The sequence below is a fragment of the Lynx rufus genome, unplaced genomic scaffold (assembly GCF_022079265.1).
Source record: "Lynx rufus isolate CCGP_SWC_20201006 ecotype Redwood Valley unplaced genomic scaffold, mLynRuf1.p SCAF_3, whole genome shotgun sequence".
In the NCBI taxonomy this organism is placed as follows: Eukaryota; Metazoa; Chordata; class Mammalia; order Carnivora; family Felidae; genus Lynx; species Lynx rufus.
Window position 1 is genome coordinate 156,147,973 of NW_025814845.1, and position 20,517 is coordinate 156,168,489.

At 41.0% G+C, this 20,517-nt stretch overlaps 1 protein-coding gene across 1 annotated transcript in view; it reads left to right on the plus strand.

Moving 5' to 3' along the window:
- UNC5D (unc-5 netrin receptor D) overlaps window positions 1–20,517 on the plus strand; it is a 545,977-nt gene that overhangs the window by 436,260 nt on the left and 89,200 nt on the right. The window contains exons 5-7 of the mRNA XM_047092087.1: window positions 6,122–6,302; window positions 7,184–7,351; window positions 9,102–9,266. Of these exons, the coding sequence (XP_046948043.1) occupies window positions 6,122–6,302; window positions 7,184–7,351; window positions 9,102–9,266 (514 nt within the window). The remainder of the gene's footprint in view (window positions 1–6,121; window positions 6,303–7,183; window positions 7,352–9,101; window positions 9,267–20,517) is intronic.

Genomic DNA, 20,517 nt, shown 5'->3' on the forward strand with positions numbered 1-20,517 from the left:
CATCCTTTGTCAGTGTTTTACAAGCTATGACGTGGGGAGTCCCAGCAGCAGACCATTGTATACGTCCATAGTACATGTGGGTGGGTGGGTGGGTAGGGGGTCGATTGTATGGGGGGTTCAACTTATATGGTGGTACACTGAACATCTCTACAGGGCATGATTGTCGTAGGGAAGGACATGAATGATCTCTCCTGGAGTTCTGCAAACAGTGGTCTGGGAATGGCCATGGTATAACACCTAAGGGTCCCTCACATCTGTGGCTCTTCATCAGTTATAAGAAATTTCCTTATCTATTTTTCATCTTGTGCTTTCATAGGAGCATTGAACTGAGGAAACATTCCAGGGTTAAATATAAATTTGAAAACCACTGTGCCACATGGTAATTAAATGAGACTTTTTTTAAGCTAACGTGATTTTTTTTCAGATCACTAAATAGCTTTTCGTTGAATGTGCCACAATTAACCACCAGGAAGAAAAGAACAGTTACCTGTAGTGTTCTCCTAAAGCACCTGTAAACACACTACATTTTCTTCCAGTCATTTTTTTTTAAGTATATGTGTGTTTGTTTTATAACTTTGTGGTAACACTAAACATCTAATTTTGACTCTTCATACGTGAGGAGCTTTTTCTGTTTTCACTAGTTAAAATCATGACTTTTCATGTCTATGTAACATGAAATCATGTTTTTGAATCATAATTAATTTAAACAAAGTTCTATTTGATGTGTGGCTTTGGCACACGTTTTTCTTTTTTCCTCTTCCTTCCCTCTCCCCCTCCCTCCCTTTCTCCACCAAAAACAATTTATGGTGTTTAAATCCTTGTTTGTACAGAGAGGGAGGGAGGCAGACCATAAGAGACTCTAAAATACAGAGAACAGACTGAGGGTAGATGGGAGGGGGGAAGAGCGGAGAATGGGTGGTGGGTATTGAGGAGCGCACTTATTGGGGTGAGCACTGGGTGTTGTATGTAAGCGATGAACCACAGGAATCTACCCCCAAAACCAAGAGCACACCTTACACACTGTATGTTACCAATTTGACGATTATATTAAAAAGAAAGAAAGAAAGAAAATTTACAATAATGAGGAAAAATAAATAACTAAATCCTCATTTGTAGCCCCAATACTTTCCTAGTAAATTCCTGGGATCATGATAATGAGAACATATAAAGCATTACTATCTTTAAGATTATCAGATGGAGGGATGCCTGGATGGCTCAGTTGGTTAAGCATCCAACTCTTGCTTTCAGCTCAGGTCATGATCTCGTGGCTTCGTGAGTTTGAGCCCTGTGTTGGGCTCATTGCTGACAGTAGGGAGCCTGCTTGAGGTTCTCTCTCTCCCTCTCTCTCTGCCCCTCCCCCACTCATACTATCTCTGTCTCTCCCCAAATAAATAAATAAACAAACTTAAAAAAAAAAAAGACTATCAGATGGAGATAAATATTAGGAAGAAGATTGAAGTGGACAGGGCGAGCAGTAGAGAGGAGAGGGGGGTTGCTATAATAAAAAGGACTGTTAGGCAAGACCTGAGGAGGTAACTTTGCTCTGAGACCTGAGTGGAAAGTGAGATTGAGCCATGGGGTGCCTGTGGGAAAGCCCTTCCAGGCAGAGGAATCCACACGTGTTAAGGCCCTGAGTTGGGAACTTGCTTTGAGCATTCTAGGACATGAAGGATTTCAGTAGGGCTGGAGTAGAGTGAGCAGGGGCTACCTGGGGATTCTGAGGTGGAGAACTAATTGGGGGGCCAGACTGAGAAGGACTTTGTTAGCCTTGGTGTAAGGATTTGCGATTTTGTTCTAAGTGGGATTCAAGACCATTGAAATATTTAGACCCAGAAAGTGACATGATCTGATCCCTTTGTGGACAATCAACTGTGGAGGCAAGTATGGAAGCAGCAGACAGCCCAGGTAGAGGCTGCTACTGAAAGGGGTTGCTAAGAAAGGGGATAATGGTAGAGAAGCAATAGCAGAAATGCCCCATTCTCTGCAAGGTGAGCAAAGATCAAACCACAAAAATAAAAACTATATGTATGTGTGTGTCTATGTATGTGTGTATAATTTTACTCTTTGGCATTTTGGTAGGAAAACTGCATTACATTGTCTAACTTTTCTATTAGTTGTGTAGGATAATTACTCAATTTCTAATTGCCACGTATCTCTTTTTTCCTTTATCTTTATGCTGTATTACCAAGGATGGAAATACAGGAAAAAAAGGAAAAATACAGAAAAAAAAAAAAAAGGAAAAAAAAATCCTTTTTACCAAAGAAAAAAAATTTTATCAATTTATGAGAGCTCGAGCTATTGAGATTAAGGTTCCTTGGATCATATTTTTTCCTTTCTTCCAGACTTTTAGCAAATATTTTCCTGGTCTGTTGGCTATTTACTTTTGTGTATAGTTTATTTTTATATGTTTTCAATTTGAAGCCAAACCTCTACTTGGTTATGGTGGTTTTAATTTCCTCTGAGCTGAAATTCCTTCAGGAAGGCTTTCTTTGATGGGGTACCTGGGTGGCTCAGTCTGTTGTGCATCCAACTTTAGCTTAGGGCATAATCTCGGGATTCATGAGTTCAAGCCCTGTATTGGGCTCTGTGCTGACAGCTCGGAGCCTAGAGCCTGCTTCGGATTCTGTGTCCCCCTCTCTCTCTGCCCATCCCCCACTTGTGCTCTGTCTCTCCCTCTCAAAAATAAATAAATGTTATTATTAAAAAAAAAAAAAAGGCTTTCTTTTATTTTCAGGTGCTGGGACTCCTTTGGTTTTGGTCTCCAGAGCCCTTTCTGGCTGTTTACTCTCTGGAAGTAATTTGCTTATGGGTCAGATTTGTCCAACATACTGACCAGCTATTTGTGGGGATCTCTGGTAAATGAAGACGTGGGTAGGGACATGAGGGAGCAGCTTTCTAGGTACCACAAATAGCAAGAGTAAGGCAATTAGCAATCAGAAAACCAGGCAGTTTACACTCAGTTTCTGAACTAGGAGAGTAGAGTGGAACAGAAGCTCCCAGACCTAATTTAAGCAGACCAGTTTGTTCTTTCCAGTGTCATAGCCATGATGGTGATTGTAAAAGTCCATTCCTCTTGGCCTTACAGTAAGCATTTCATCCCAGATATTGGTGACAGTGTTACTCCCAGCTCTTGTTTTCTGGTGGCGATGTAGATTGACTTCTTTATTTCCATCTTACCCATTAACCATAAGATCCATGTAAGAAGAGGCAATGAGGGTTTTGTTGATCTCATTTTACCCAATTCTCAAGACCACCTCTGACATTCAGTGCGTGTTTGAATATTCATCAGATAAATAAATGAATGACTGCAAAATATGAGTGTCAGTGGGTAATGGAGGGCATTTTGCCACAGACTGGTGGCCAGGTGTGTTTTAAAATCCATTCCACTCTCCTGCTTTGTCACACTGAGCAGTGCTTTTGGGCTTGGGGTCATTATTAGCACCTTCCCATCCAGGCTGGAACATGGCTGAGCCCTCCAGGAACTCCTGGGGGTGGTGATCAGGCGTTCTTCTTTACTTCATGGTTGGCCCTGCACCACATTCCTTTTTCATCCCCTCTTGATAGTAAAAGCTGTTCTGAGACTTCTTTTGGCTGTTGTGTGCCATTTTATTTTCTAAAATTGACCTCTTCGAGGGTAGCTTTTGGATGGTGATGATTTTAGGTATTCTAAACTCTCATTAATGGAGCGGTACTTGGGGTAAATTTCATTATAAAGATCATAATAGGTTTTCTTCTTTCTTTTTAATGTTTACTTATTTTTGAGAGAGAGACAGACAGAGCATGAATGGGGGAGGGGCAGAGAGAGAGGGAGACACAGAATCCAAAGCAGGCTCCAGGCTCCAAGCTGTCAGCATAGAGCCCAGTGCGGGGCTCCAACTCATGAACCGCTAGATCATGACCTGAGCCAAAGTCAGAAGCTTAACCGACTGAGCCACCCAGGCGCCCCATAATAGGTTTTCTTATGACAGGTAAATCCCTTTTTATTAGAGACTGATAAACAATTTGTTCTACAAATTGTTCTACAAATTGTTCTACCACTGTTGCCCCTTGTTTATTGGTAAATTAGAATTCTTTGGATTTAAACAGTAATGAGGTATCTTTTTATTTTTTTTAATATTCATTTTTGAGAGCAAGGGAACGTGAGCGGGGGTGGAGCAGAGAGAGAGGGGACAGAGGATCTGAAGCAGGCTCTGTGCCGACACCAGAGTGCCTGATGCGGGGCTCAAACCCACAAACAGTGAGTGAGATCATGACCTGAGCCAAAGTCGGACGCTCAACTGACTGAGCCTCCCAGACACCCAGGAATGAGGCATCTTACACTAAAACCAACTTTCAGTTATCTTCACCAGTGGTGGGCAGGGTATGATGCAAAGTCCCCCAGTGCATATGCTTCCTTCTGTGTGATGTCTCTTTGGTGTAGCCACCGCTCTTGCTTTCTGGGTTAAATTATGGTTATAATGCGTCTGTTCAATGTCTGTGTATATACCACATGCTGGTAGCTGGAGCTAAATGTTTATTGTCAAATGAGATACATGTAGTGCTACCAAGATGACACTAGGAAGTGGAGATGTTTGGATGTGGAAGCAGAGGACAGAATGAGGAAGGAAGGCGGTTTGTTCTGGGTGAAACTGGCTTGCCTGATAAAATAGGGGCACTAAGTGTGGAACACCCCAGCTGGGCGAGGATGAGGGGCTAGAGGAGCAGTAGGTTCCATCTGTGTCTTCTCTAGGTGCTGAAGGAAAGTGAAGGGGTAGTATGATTGCCCCAATTAAACGTCGATGCAGAAAAAGCAAGTCCTTATGAGTGCGGATTTGACCCGATAGGATCAGCCCACCTGCCTTTCTCCATCCAATTTTTCCTAGTCGCCATTGCATTCTCATCACTTGACCTGGAAATAGCTCTCCTCCTGCCTCTACCCTGAGCCTCACGGGCAAATAACCTGTCAACCATGCTTACCATGGCAGTTCTATTAATTTCACTGTTAGCCATAAGTCTAGCCTCTGAATGAACACAAAAAGGACTAGAATGGACTGAATATGATAATTAAAGTCAAGTGATTTCGACTCATTAGATTATGGTTAATACTATAATTATCAAATATCTATAGTGTATATCTTCCTGGCCTTCATCATGTCCGTTATAGGACTGCTAATATATCGTCCCCACCTAATATCATCCCTTCTGTGCCTAGAAGGGAAGATAATATCATCTAGGCATAGAAGGGATGATATTATCTCTATCATAATAACCGTAGTAATGTTAAATAATCACTTTATACTAGTTAGTATAACACCAAGGGTAGGATAAAAGTGGAACTAGAAAGGGGAAAACAGGTTATCCAGGAGTGATCTAGAGAAAATAAATCAAGATGGAAGTAGCTTGTGCCCAGAGGGTATTAAAAGTCCTCTCCTCCAAAAGAGAGGCTGGGCATTAAATGTGCCGGGCATCTAACCCACTGTCTGTTGCATCATTGAAAGAGTAACGCAATTGATCACCAAAGATATGTATCTCCAAAACTAGAGAACACTGAGATTTGAATTTAATTGCCTGTGATTGCCCAAATGTGTATTACATTGGCCTTTTATACATTATCACACCTTTCTTAAAATTTGTTCAAATGCAAACATGGACATGAAACCTTGTCTGACAGCATAATATCCTCTCAGCACAAAGTACAAGTTCTGCATGGATGTGTTGATTTTGTGAGCTGCATTTTGGGCTTGTTATAGACACGTAGTCATTACCATCAGAGTTTGCACTAAGATGAAATATAATGAAATGACCTAATTGTAGTCACCTCTTTTCTCTCTTCCACCGCGTTTCTTAAAAATGGGTCAAAGTCAGTAGGTATTTATGTTCCTTTCCTGCCTCCAGTTTATTAACTTGAGTGTTCATTTCCTGAATATACCAAATTTGCTAAATAAAAGGGATGGGAAATGGAATAAAGAGAAATAAAAAATCACTGCTGTGGCTCTAGAGGTTAGGAACGTCTGTCTCCCTCCCATATGCCGGAACTACCCACCTTCCAATTCCAGGAAAGAGGTTTGTTGGTTTTTTTGCTTGTTTTGTTTTGTTTTGTTTACAAATGACTGGTAAAGTGAACATTCCTTTCTTCTTATAGGTGGAATGGTTGAAAAATGAGGAGCCCATTGACTCCGAGCAAGATGAAAACATTGATACCAGGGCTGACCACAACCTCATCATCCGGCAGGCGCGCCTCTCCGACTCCGGCAATTACACCTGCATGGCAGCCAACATCGTGGCCAAGAGGAGGAGCCTGTCAGCCACGGTGGTGGTTTATGGTAAGACCAGCCCAAATGCCAGGAATGGATAGGGAGGACGGAAAGCAAAGTAGAGGGATTTCAGTGTGTAGAGCTGAAAGGACTTCAGGGGTCATCCACTACTGTGCTCTCTCCTGCCTCTCCCATTTGGTAGGTGAGAACATGTCCCTGTTGCTTGTACTGTGTTTGCTCTCACCTCCAGTATGGGACGTCCATGAGATAGTGACATTCCCGATCCCTCCGACAGTGACATTTCCGATCCCTGTCTTTTAAAACTAATCTTAAAAGTTTCTTTTCTCCCACTGTGTTTATATTTGAAAAGGATTGAGGTGGGCAACTTCTGCTTCCCAGCCCTCCCAAACCCAGCATCCACCCCCAGCCTCCCCAGAACTGCTGTGGGCAGTTTTCTCTCCTGGCATAGGAAATGCCTCAAAAGCAAACATCACTATTTGCTGAATGTCTCAGGTATTACATTAAAAAACAAAACAAAACAAAACAAAACTTCCCGGCTATTTAAGTAAAGTCATTCCCCTCCACAGTCGAAGAGTCCTGGGATTGGGTTTTGAAGCATTTTAAGTAATAGAAATTCAAATGCTGATATTTTCTGCCTGTACTCTAGATTTCCAAGTGCTTTAGAGATAGGTTGATGAATTCATCCTATTTTTCCTAATTCCCCACAAAGAAAATCCTGTGTCCCTCTTGTGTCAGATGAGTAGACTGAGGGACAGAGATGAGGTAAGCCCCACTGTTGCCCCATGATCGAGTGGCCAGTGTGGGTCTGCAGGGTCTCTTGGTCCCTGGATGCCAAACTCACAACACCTTGGCACAGTGGCTAGCACATAGTAGGCAATCAGTAAAAACCTCTCTCCTTTTTTTCTCCCCTCCCCATTTTTCTCTCTCAGTGAATGGAGGCTGGTCTTCCTGGACAGAGTGGTCAGCCTGCAATGTTCGCTGTGGTAGAGGATGGCAGAAACGTTCCCGGACCTGCACCAACCCAGCTCCTCTCAATGGTGGGGCCTTTTGTGAGGGAATGTCAGTGCAGAAAATAACGTGCACTTCTCTTTGTCCTGGTGAGATATGTGTAGATTCCCTTTTCCCTTCTCATCCACCAACACGATTAAGCTGGTGTGAAGCACTGAATATAACCTTCCTTCCCAAAGTTATCCTCTCCCACGTTCTCAGAATGCAGCCTTTGTCCAAAGTGCTAATGTGGAACTCACTATAATAGCAAGAACGTGGGTGAAATACCTCCACTGGGGGACATATATATATATATAGATGATCCTGGACACTCACCATCAGTAAGCCATCATGCTCTGAAGTGTCTCTTTACTAGCCGTGTTTGGTGGGGCTGAGCCATCTGCTTCTCTCCTTGGGTTCTCCCATCTGATGGCACAATACCTAGCAGGGATTGAGTTGTCTGTGAGCACAAAGCAGGTAGCAGACATCTGACCCTTTATCATCAATTACCAATCAACTCACCTTATCAGCTTTGTATTTGTTGACAGTAAAACCAGCAGAGATTGTACAGTATCACAGAGTTGCTATTTTGCATTTGGCCTATGTTCGCCTTCCTTTCTGAATAGACACTTCCTTTACCAAATATGGCTTTTATAAGCTCTTTTGTTCATCTCTTCCTGGCTCTAGCCCAATTTATACAATGAGGAGTAGATGAGATGGAGATGACTTTCTTTATGGAAAGCATGTCCTCCCACTGAGAAACAAATTGATCCTAGGCCTCCCGTGCATTATAAAACATTAACTCCAAGGATGCTAGGCTAGAGCCTCGGGTCTTTAAAATTTCAGATCTACTTCCACTGAAAGCTAAGCTGAGGCTCTCACCAACAGCTTATTCCTGGAGTTTCCTTCCAAACTCCTATTCAGTCAACATTTATTGAGTGCTTACTATGTGCCAGGTACTGTGCAAGCTACTTTTATAAGTGCGATGTCATTCAACTCTGTGTTGTGAGTTTTCCTACCCCCTAGTTGACAGAAATAGTAAAGTAAGTCAAAGGGATTGCTGAGGAGCCAATAAGTGAACACACTCAAGACAAGTTCTTGGACATTTTGCTTTCAAGTTCAGTATTTTTTTTTTTTGTTACCCTATTCTTGACTAATTGCTCTCGATTAAAAATTGCACGATCTTAACCCACATAAGCATGGTTGGACTATTCCTAGGAGGTAAAGGGACAATTGCCTCAAACAGCTGCCATTATCTCTAGGGTCAATTTTTAGTGGAATTAAAATTAGTTTGTTCGTTTCTACATACAGCAGCAATCCATGACCCATGAAATTCTATTTATGTTAAGTCCTGGTGTCTTGGGGCTTTGACTGACCTGTTTTACTTTAATACTGTCAAAATACATATAGGTTTAACTTTTTATTGTTTAGGGCTTTTAGGGCTTAAAGATAGTTCCTACTACTGTCTAGTTCTAAACTGTCAACCCACAAAGAAGCAGCGATTACTAGTGGTTACTGCACATATTTTACCCGTCCATCTAAGACACAGCTGGGCATGAAAGACTGAGAATGGAATGGGTAATGACATTATTAGCCAATCCAAGAACACTGATAATGCGAATGCTTGCCTAAATTCAGTAACTGGTCTCCTGAAATAGCAAGAGAATTACACCACCGCTTTTGTTAGCCTCCGTCTTTAGGAAGGAAATCACGGAGAGAAGATAAGCAGAATTATTTTGTTTTTTATGGTGGTGGTGATTTCTTTAAAATCCAGCTTTAAGGACAACAGCAGTCCTGGGGTGAGTCTCCTGACAGCTGCCCGATTCATTCTAACAAGGCTTCCATTTGTTTCCCTTAAAGTGGATGGGAGCTGGGAAGTATGGAGTGAATGGTCAGTCTGCAGCCCAGAGTGCGAGCATTTGCGGATCCGGGAGTGCACGGCACCACCCCCAAGAAACGGGGGCAAATTCTGTGAAGGGCTCAGCCAGGAATCTGAAAACTGCACAGATGGTCTCTGCATTCTAGGTAACACCTTCTGCTTCACATCTTCAATGTTTGTCCACAATATGAAAGGAAACATGGTGACCATTCATTTGCTTAAATATGTTAGCAGAAAGCAAAGTCATTTGCCAAGAGCAAAAAGGAAATGAGTGAAAAGAGTAGAAACGTAGGCAAATACATTTGTAGTAGAGATGGGGTCATTTTAAATATTTTCTCACTGGAACTTCCATAAGCGAGTGTACTTATTAATTGAACGAGTAACGTTTTTGGAGAACTCATTTAAGAAAATGTTTAAAATTACCTTTTAGATTAGCAGTTCTTTTAGTACCCGCCATTTTTAAGTTTGATGAAATTCTGTTACTGATCACCATATGCTTTTATTTCTTCCAAGAGTTTCACCGCACCATAAAGCATTTATAATATATATATGCATATATGTAAAGGGGTGTGTGTATGTTTGTGTGTGTATATGTATAATTTTAATAATCTCCAGAGACCATGGTTCTATGGTCCAGGACATGTGTTGTGACTGTTACCTTACAAATGGAGGGAAAAAAAACGACACTTGCAAAGATGGGTGACTTTGCATCAAAATAGAATGTTGGGTTCAAAACTCCCAAGCTTTGCTTGGTTCCTGAGGTTATACTATTACTGTCTGCGAGTGACAGTCTGCCTGAGTAAGACAGTATGGGAAGATCGAGTCATCACATAGGTTTTAATTTGGTGCTGTCCCTTACTTGCTTTGTGACTTGAACAAATCACCTAACTGCTTAACTCCTTTATGTGAGTACTGAAAACTTGATTACTGTCAAGGCTCAATGAGAAAAGAATATACATGAATATTTCATGGCACAGAGTAGGTGCTCAGTAAATATTAATCCCTTTTTCACTTGCCTACTCAGATGAGCTACTTGGTTTTGCTGAGGCCCTTAAAAAACAAGAGATTCAGGACACGTGTTCTCTGGAACTAAATAGCTGTCTTGGAAAATAGCTGGCAAAAAATAATATAGCTCAGTAGTCTGTCATCTTTTCAGGAATATGTGTTGCTTTTTATTTGGAAACATGACAGTATGAAGGGATTATCTAAGTTGGATTTATTTTTCTGCATCAATATGACTGGATAGCCTTGAAAGCCAGCATATTCAAACATGCTAACTGTTGTATTTTCACAATAAATCTAGATGGCTAAAACATTAGTTAAAAGGATAATACATTGAAGTGACCACTTACTGATAGCCCATAGTGCCTTCATTTTCTCAGTGCAAGTGCTGAGGACCCTAAATGTGTCAGATACACCACAGAGACTGTGACAGAAGACAACCTCACCACCAGTTTCTGTGATGGCAGGGCCATGCTCTCTAATATTCCAACCATCTGCTTTCCTCAGAAGGCCATCTCTCTTCCAAAATGTAAGGAAACTTAACACAAACAATAGCATGAAGTTTAAGGAAATGTGTTTGTGACCACCCTTGACTACCACATTTTTTCTGAAACACTTTTGAGGTGTGACTTTTTTTTTTTTTTTTTAACACGGAGCCATATATTTCGATACAATGAGGCCTGCAAATCTTGGCTGTGTTCTAAGAAACCATCAACAATATAACTATTTGGCTACTGGCTGAATTTTAGATGATCATGATAATAATCTTCTTTATTCATCATCGTTTGGATTAACACCTGGGGAAAATCTGAGGCTATCAGGCTTCAACCATAGTTGACTGAAACTTAAGTCTTAGAGGTACTAATGGAAGAAGACAGACGATGGTTAGCCCTTAAGGTAAGAAAGAATGATCAAATATGTGAATGCTACTTATTCCCACTTGTACTGTGGTACACAGGCATTTGTCACTGGAGTAAGAGTTCTGTTCAGGGCCAAAAGGAGTTCCCAGCACTGAAAGTGTACTAGGTCAGCCTAGATCTCAAGTCTAAAATTGGAGAGCTGTTTTAAGGTTTATATATACATAAGGTGTGTGTATATGTGTGTGTGTATATATATATATGTCATATATATATCATATATATATATACTTATACAGAAGTATACTTATATCTATCTATATATGATATATATTAATTATTTATAAGGAAATGACTCATGTGATTATGAAAGCTGGCAAGTCCAAAATCTTTAGGGCCCAAGTGTCTATTCAAAGACTGTTTGGCAGGAGAATTCTCTTACTCAGGGGACGGTTATGCCTGAAACGGCTTGGACGAGGCCCACCCACATCATGGGGGACGCTCTGCTTTTCTCCATCTGCCAGTGTAAACGTTGGTTTCATCTGAAAACACTCTCACAGAATGATTTTCAACCAAATATTTGGGTACCTGATGACCTAGTCGAGTTGACACGTAGGCATATGTGCTTGTGAAGTTCCAAAGCTTAGCTCTTTCCTTAGAGCCAGCCATGGCCATAGTTCCGGCAGTTGTTCTAGGCAGTTTGTTAGTAAAGTGAACGAACCTCTCTGTGGATCTTGGCCATGTATGGTTTTAGTCACACGTGTGTAATTCAGTGGCTGTTCGGTATCCATTTTTCTGTAGTGGAAATAAAATAGAGGACAAGGAGGTTTGGACTATGTGTGGCACTGGAGCCAAGATCTCTGTTAAATCCCTCCATGAATTTAAAATGCTGGGTGAGCCTTTCCTCTCTCTCTCCATTCCTCTATTTCCTTTCCTCCTGAAGCATGGTTTTTCTAGCATCCTTTGCTTCCCGAGTACTCATATTGAGATGTCTGTCAGATATGATCAGAGACCCTTGATGGCAACAGCGACTCAGCTTTTTGAGGGAAAAAGAGCGAAGCCTATGAAACCATGGAGGTGTATGAGGTCTGTTTTAACATCAGTGGGAAAGGGATGTGTTTGTAAGAGCCCAACAGCAGAACATGTTCTGCCCTTTTAGACAGAGAACGGCTACCAATACCAACAGAAATGAATTACATTTTACCATCTCTGCAGGAAGCGACGAACCGCAGTCTGGTTAAATAGTGCCAACATCACTGCGCTTGTCACTGGTACTCCGCCAAAGTGCTCTTGCTAAAACTAGCTGCATCAGGATAGTGCTCCAATGAAGGCTGGGTTTGATTAAAATAGCAGTGGGCGACAGCTTTATGGGAGCAAGAGCTTTGTGAAGGATCTAGGTCATGTTATAATTTGGGAATTTCCATCCTAATTTTTTTCCTTTTGTGCCAAACATGACCCTGAAGCAGTTCCTCAATTCCTAACTTCTTTTGGTGGTTTAACAATGACATTGCTTGACTCTCGGATGACCTACAATTCTTAGGTTTTATTTAGCTTTGAACAGAATAGCTGGATTTCCTTGGTTGTCCCCGAGGGTTGCATTTCTCCTAGAAATGCAGCCGCCAGCCCTGAATGATCGCTTTAATATTTGGGTGTGATTGTTGCTTGGTCAGTTGTGACTGGAGCACAGAACCTCAGTGTTCTGCTATCACAGATGGCCACACCTAAATGCTCTCCCCAAGAAAATAAATGCCCCAAGACTAGTGAGAATAAGATTCGGCAGTCTTTGCCAATAACGGTCCAAGGATCGAAATTACAAGCTAAACTAAACATCCAACGCTTTTATGCCAGAACATTTATCTTCCAGAAAGATAATTATGTGGTATGATTGTCAAGAAACTTTTCTAAGCTTAAAAACCAGAGTCAGGTAGTTTTCTGACCACCGCCCTTTCTACTTGCTGTGAACCTAGTGGCTTCTATCCTCTGAGGATCACAGCCAGGGGTCAATAGCAGGTGCATGCCTCATTGACAAGAACAGAAGGGTGAAATTGGTGGGGTGTTCAGCCTGAAGCTGAGGAATAAGAGAAGGCCGCTCCCTCTCCCTTTATTCTAGCAGATATAAAACTAAGGGCTGCGGTTTGAAAAGATTAAATCAGTCTGCTTCAGAGGGGATTAGTTACCTAGATGTGTCATGAGACTGAAGCCAGAGAAATGCCACAGGGGTCTGAAGGAGAGAGGAAATCTTTGAGGCTGAGCTACCTGATAGCTAATCCATCCTTCTTGTCAAGATGTAATATAGGTCAGTTCAACATCCACAGTTCAACAACCAAAATATCAGTTGAATGCTGGTTTGTTCTCATTTCTGATGGGTACATTGATAAGAGAAGGCTGAATAGGCAGTTGGGAAACTAAATCAAGGGTAAAGACATCTATACAATAGCAGGTTCCAATCAACATCCCCAGGCTACATCTAATAATCTAACCACATTGTCTACTGAATGATCTACTTAAATGACCTAAAGGAAACACCTGAAAAGGAGAGCCTGTAACCACATCAAAGTAAAGGTTGCCTGGGTAAGCATTTTCTCTTGGACACTCTAAGCTTCATTGTTATCCATTACAGTGATTACCTGGGCCCCTTCCCTGTCTTTCCTGGGGCACCGAAGAAGACAATTTTCATTCTGGTTTAGCTCAGTGCATCTATTGCAACCCTTTCTGCTGGTGGTTTACAGGATGCCTACTTCTTGTACATAGGGTTATAAAGGGCAAGTTTCCGTTTACCAAAGCAAAATCCGTCCTTTCCTTTCTCTGGGTAAAGGAGTCAGGAATACCTGCTTGACTCATTCTTAAATGTTTTGTTGGGTAAGTTCATATTTTAGAGCCAGCTGTACAGCACAATTGCTTAATTATAGCATAAACTCTGCATAGCAAAATGAAAATGGCAACAGCAGGATAGCATGCTAGTGCAAAGCATTCTTAAGTTGTCATGCAGTTTACTACTGCTTGCTAATCCTCCCAAGTAGTTTTAATATTAAAAACCCATTTCCATTCCATTAATAGTACATAGTAGGTGCTCCTTTTTCCACAAAGATTTTTCCTAGAAATACCCAACCAGCCGCCTTTCTGAGTAACAGTTGATCAATTCAGAGTTGCCATCATGGACACTGCATGGCAGAAATGGATATAATATTGCAGAGCCACGGGAGTAATAAGAATGTAGATTTGGACACATATGGTATCATTAGCAGCTCAGCAACAATCTCTCCCCCATGCCCCAATAAACACTTTCCCATTATGGGACCCAATCACAAAGCCTGTGAGTCACAAGCTTTAATGAGACAGAGTGGAGTGGCTCATGACTAAAGTTTCCATTGTGCTTAATTAAAAAAGAAAATAAAGCAGAGATATCGCAATACTCATGTGTTTAAATGAAAGCATTTTTTTTTTTTAGTTGTACAAGGCTAAAACTGTCATTTTTTTTTGTGCCATGCCCTGAGTGGAATGGAGCATAAAGAGGATAAAGAATAAACCATATTCAACAAATTACCACAAAATCTCTCCCCTTTGTCATCCACCCACTGTAGACTTCTCTACTTGTAGCCTTGTTAATAAAAAAGATAAAGACATCGGATCGTTTTTTGAACATAATCCTCCTTCCAAGTAAGGACTGGCTTTCATCCACTGGTCTGTGACAGATGTGTATTTCATAAGTTATTGAAAATCTATGGCCCTCCTTATCAACCAGCTCTGAAACACTTAAGATGCCTTTTCCTATCCAGGAAATTCCGTCACCACTTTCTCTTTACTTCCTCATAGACCCGGGTGCTCTACCTACACTGTCATGACAGACGAATCTAGGGAAGAATTTCTCTCTCAGCTCATTGAAATCAAGGCAATTATTGTGCCCATCTCTCTCTTCCATCCACTGTTTCCTATTCCTATCCACTCCCTGCCCACATATTTCAATATGTCCTTTTATACTAGGCTTACGTTCTTTTGGTGGAATTGGACAGAATGTGCTAAGTCGTGCTTCAGAAACATGATCTCTGGAAGACTGTTTATCTCAGGCACATCTTGTTAACTTTGTTCATTTTATGAGCAGAATTGAAATAAAACACCTCCACTGTAAATAGGAAGGACTTTAAAATTAAATTTGGGCAGCTGGAGAGCAGGATACATTACCTCCTGATCATATTACTTAGATTGGAAAAAACAAAAACCCAAGAAAAGTAAACAGACAAATAAGAACAGATCCCCATGACAATGTGAACTCAAGACAGCCCATTAGAAAGCTTAAAAGCATTTCTTAAGGAAGTGAAATGTCAGCTGTAGAACCAGAGCGTTGATGGGAACACATGTCTATTACAAAGAAGAGAGAAATATTTTGTAGATGCTGTACCCAGGAAGCACAGGGAAGGCATCAGTAGGAAGGTACAGAAGTTGAGCTCAAGGGCGGGGTTGGCTGGCCCAGGATGAGGCTTACTAGATCTAGCATTCAGAGCAAAGCCTGACTAGCTTTCAAAGGTCCTCTGTGATTCTGAGTTGACACTGGTTATTCTCTCTCTCTTTTTTAAAGATTATTTAATTTCAAGAGAGAGAGAGCAAGGAAGGGATAGAGACCGAAGGAGAGAGAGAACCCCAGGCAGACTCTGCACAGAGCCTGACGCAGGGCTCAAACTCACGAACAGTGAGATCATGGCCTGAGCCAAAACCAAGAGTCGGATGCTTAACCAACTGAGCTACCCAGATGCCCTGATTATTCTCTTTTTGAAAGGTTAGAAACGGACCTGGACCTAGAAATGAATGAGCTGAGCCTTGAGGATTCGAACATTCATCCCATAGATGAAGAATCAAAGCTCTGGGGTCAGATTGCTTGAGTTTGAATTGTTTTTGCAATCCTATGACCAAGTTTCTTAACTTCTCTAAGCCTAAATTTATTCATCTATAAGGTAAAAGTTCTAATAGTGCCTATTAGAAAGGGTTCTTTTTGAGGAGGAAATTATTCACGCAAGGCATTTAGCATCCATAGTAAGCACTCCATTTGAGTAAATAATTATTCTGTGTGTATGTGTGTGTGTGAGTGTGTGTATGTTCTAGTAAAGGGATTCCTGTGGCAGAAAAAGTATGTTTTCCATATTCTGCAAAGTATTGACACTGTGATGCTTTAGATATTTTCTTAAAACATTTCCTAATGCATCTGATGAATATAGTGTATCTAACAAAATAAAAGGTACTTGTCAGGAAAATTTTTAAGAGACACAAATTGTGTTCTTTATACCAGCCAGTTCTGATTCATAGTTGTTGGAAAACAGAGTTTAGGAATCAGGCTGATTCGTAAGACTTTGTGTCGAACCGAAGTTTCAATATCCTTTCTCAGAACTTCTGAGTGGCTGAACAAATAGCTCTTGATCTGCCAATCGTCCTTTGTAGGTGGGATTTGGTCCCACAGGAGACAGGTGATTTATGAGGTCCCAGCTAGTATTAAAAATTGTATGATTCTCACCACTAATTAAAAGTCACTCGGGGCGCCTGGGTGGCGCAGTGGGTTAAGCGTCCGACTTCAGCTCAGGTCACGATCTCGCCGTCCGTGAGTTCGAGCCCCGCGTCGGGCTCTGGGCTGATGGCTCGGAGCCTGGAGCCTGTTTCCGATTCTGTGTCTCCCTCTGTCTCTGCCCCTCCCCCGTTCATGCTCTGTCTCTCTCTGTCTCAAAAATAAATAAACGTTAAAAAAAAAATTAAAAAAAAAGTCACTCAAGGGGAAGGCCACAGAGAGGGACCTGGGTGATCCCCAAGGGAGACCACCAGTCCTCACAATACCGACTCGGGGATTAGATAGGTTTCCTTCATGCTATAAAATACACATGTTCTGACCACCTCATCAGAATATCCATTTTTAAAATTTTTTTTAATGTTTATTATTTGAGAAAGAGGGGCAGAGAGAGAGGGAGACACAGAATCCAAAGCAGTCTCCAGGCTCTGAGCTGCCAGCACAGAGCCCGACGCGGGGCTCAAACCCACAGACCCCTGCGAGATCATGACCTGAGCCGAAGTCGGCCGCCTAACTGACTGAGCCACCCACGCGCCCCCAGAAAATCCACTTTTATAAAGCAAGTCCTCATGTCTCCAACACAAATTCAACACTTCTTGTTCTCTGGAAAAAAATTCAACATACACATTATTATACTGTATAGCAACCTACAGTTTCCAGTATTACCCATCTGTTGCCAGTCATTCTAGATTAATGGTATTTGTTACCCGTCTGGTACCTCCCCGATTGTACATTCCCACATCTGAAAATTAGCAATTTTGCCATATTTTCCCATACTTAAAAAAATGCTTATTAGATTTGGTTGTCACTAACTATGGATATCCAAGTTCCTTTTTGGAAGTTCTCCCAAATTAGGCTTTCTGCATATAAAACAAACTATGTCCATTTCATTAGTTCTGAGAATCCAGATTCTGCATTTGCAGTATATCTAATCAGGATTCAACAGTACACAACCCTGGGTAAGAAATATTAGTCTAGACTAGAGAAAGATTTAATGCCTGAGATCATAGAGTGGTCCAGCTATAAAAGAAATGGCAAGAACCCAATCAAGGAAGTGATTTAAAACTGAGTAAAGGATTCAGCGGCCTCTGGGGTGTACTGAGCAAAGTGAATTAATAGAGAGGAAACCTCTTTGTGTTGATCCTACCATTTCTCCTTAAATTACAAATGCATGTGTCTCTTCAAGATCATGGAGAAAGGCGGTACCTAAAATGAAGATATTAACATCATCAATAGACATCAACATCACCCTGGCCTTCCCCTTTCTCCAGAGAAGTGTCAGTATTACAGTAAGAAAAAAACCTGGCTTTGCTCACATGTGTTTGGCAGAGGACAGTGTTAGTGCTCAGTGGAATGGAAAATTGCCATGATCATTTAGAAAGAGACCATGGGGTAGCGAAAAGTGCTCTGCACCAGGAATCAGGAGTCCTGGGTCTTAGTTCAGTTGTTTCGTTAACTAACGCTTGACCTTGAGCAAATCTCTCCAGATCCTGTGCCTTGTATGTTCATATCTATTAAAAAGAGCAGGTTGGGCAAGATGATTTCTAGGTTTCATCCCACTAAACAAACAAACAAACATGAAATTATTATATCTTAAAAGTAGCTTGCATATATATGTGTATGCATATATATTTCATAGGTTATTTTGAATAACATAGTTAATACATGTGTACATGTAAAATATGAAAATAACACCACTGATATGTCAGTGCTTTCAGACATTTGCTTTTTAGCCAATTTTGAGGAGTAATTTTAATTCGTTCCCACCCAAAATTAACCATTTGGACAATTATTATGTAGCGTGAGGAAGGACAACTTTTAGATTAAAAAAAAAAAAAAACATAAAACCATGCTAGTCTTACCTAGGAAATGAATCATCACATTAGGCCTTTAGCATTCCATTTCAATCCCTTCATTGAGAAACTACACTATCCTAGGAATTTGTACAGACTGTAGGAAATTTATGGACCCTGATTTTGTATTCAACAAAAACTTGGATAAGTATTCAACAAATACTATATTCCATTTACTGTTCTAGGGACTTAGAATAGGTGGAAAACACATAAATAGACCTTACATGCAAGTAGCTCAGTCTTTAATGTAGGTAAGGTAGCTTCGGGACTGATGAAGCTTAAAAAAAATGTACAAAGGGTTCATCATAATTTCTCTTTAAGCAATTTTTTTAAAAACTTTTTTTTTTAATGTTTATTTATTTTTGAGACAGAGAGAGACAAAGCATGAACGGGGGAGGGTCAGAGAGAGAGGGAGACACAGAATCCGAAGCAGGCTCCAGGCTCTGAGCTGTCAGCACAGAGCCCGACGCGGGGCTCGAACCCACAGACCGTGAGATCATGACCTGAGCTGAAGTCGGAGGCTCAACTAACTGAGCCACCCAAGCGCCCCTAAAAAACTTTTAAGTGCTATTAACTTAAGTAATCTCTACACCCAACATGGGGCTCGAACTCACAACCCCAAAATCAAGAGTTGCACGCTCTTCCAACTGAGCCAGCCAGGCACCCCTCTTTAAGCAATTTTTTTTAAGGCAAGACTGATATCCTTTGTATTTCAGTGGTCAAGTATTTTCTTAGCAATTGTAAATAGTCATTATAATAACCACCCTTCTGAATCTCACCATCCCCATCTACCCAAACTTTCCTATGATCCAGCAACAAAAGGGACAAGTCTAGACACATCGGAAGCCACCATGACCCTATGTCACGTCTGGATTTTCTTTTTCTTTTTTTTTTTAAGTTTATTTATTTTGAGAGTGTGTGTGTGTGCGTGCACGCATGTGTGCGTAAATTGGGGAGGGGCAGAAAGGGAGACAGAGGATCTGAAGCAGGTTCTGTGCTGACCACAGAGAGCCCAATGCAGAGCTCAAACTCACAAACTGTGAGATCATGACCTGAGCCCAAAGTCCAGATGCTTAACTAGCTGAGCCACCCAGATGCCCTAAAAGCTGTTACATTTTTAAAGAATTTGGGTATCACTTGTACCATAAGGTTAAAAAAGTAATCCTTTGGACGTTAACCAATAAATGATTTCCTTAATTCCTTAAATTATATAATCTAATCATTGTTTAGTTTTGAACGTGTATGTATTTCTATTGTGGTTGGAAGGGAGGGAATCAAAGCAAATTAATTTATTGGATAGAAAAAGGATTTTAATAGACAATTTTCCTTGGAGCAGAGTTAGAAACATTGCATTTTATCACTTTGAGACCAATTTCTGATGAAGTCTTTGTGGACCCATTCTTAAAAGTGTTTGCAGTGACCCAAAAGCATAGTTTACTCTGTTAATCTATCAGAGAAAGAAACCAACACATAAAGAACCAGTGAGAATGGATAGAACTTTGTGATAGAGATGGTATGAATTCTAGAAATTCAAATGATTTAGCTCAAAAATGAAATATGCAAATGTTCCTTGTGAACGTTGAGACACTGACTTGTCTCAGTTTAGGATATGCAAAGGACATTCCTATAGAGAGACCTTGGATTTGAAAGGGGGGGATCTTCTATCTCCTGATGCACACTAATCGTGTTGTGACTGAGGGGCAATTCTGGAAAGTCATTGTCATCAGAAGTGACACCCATAAGTTCCCTGTTGTAGTAACTGCCTGACTTTCCCTAATTAACATGATGGGACAAGGGTGGGAGGGATTCATGAGGAACCAAGAATTGAAGTAATGTGCATCGTAAATCCGCCCTCTGAAGAGTAATTTCTGAGCAGGAGCTTTGAAACGTGAACAAAAAGAAAAATACAATAAGGAAATTAAAAACTAAAGAGAGTAAAAACTGGAGGTGTGATATGTTTTATGCTTTTTGGGTTTTTCTGTGGTTTTGATCATTGGAAGCGTTTGAGAAACACAAGAGCTGGTGGTGATGTGTCTGTGGGTTCTACTGCCTAAAGGAACTTTCAGCACCAAGAGGAGAAGAGAATAGAATTCCCACTTGTCATCTTCAGGGTCTGCCTGACATATTCAATCACAGCGGT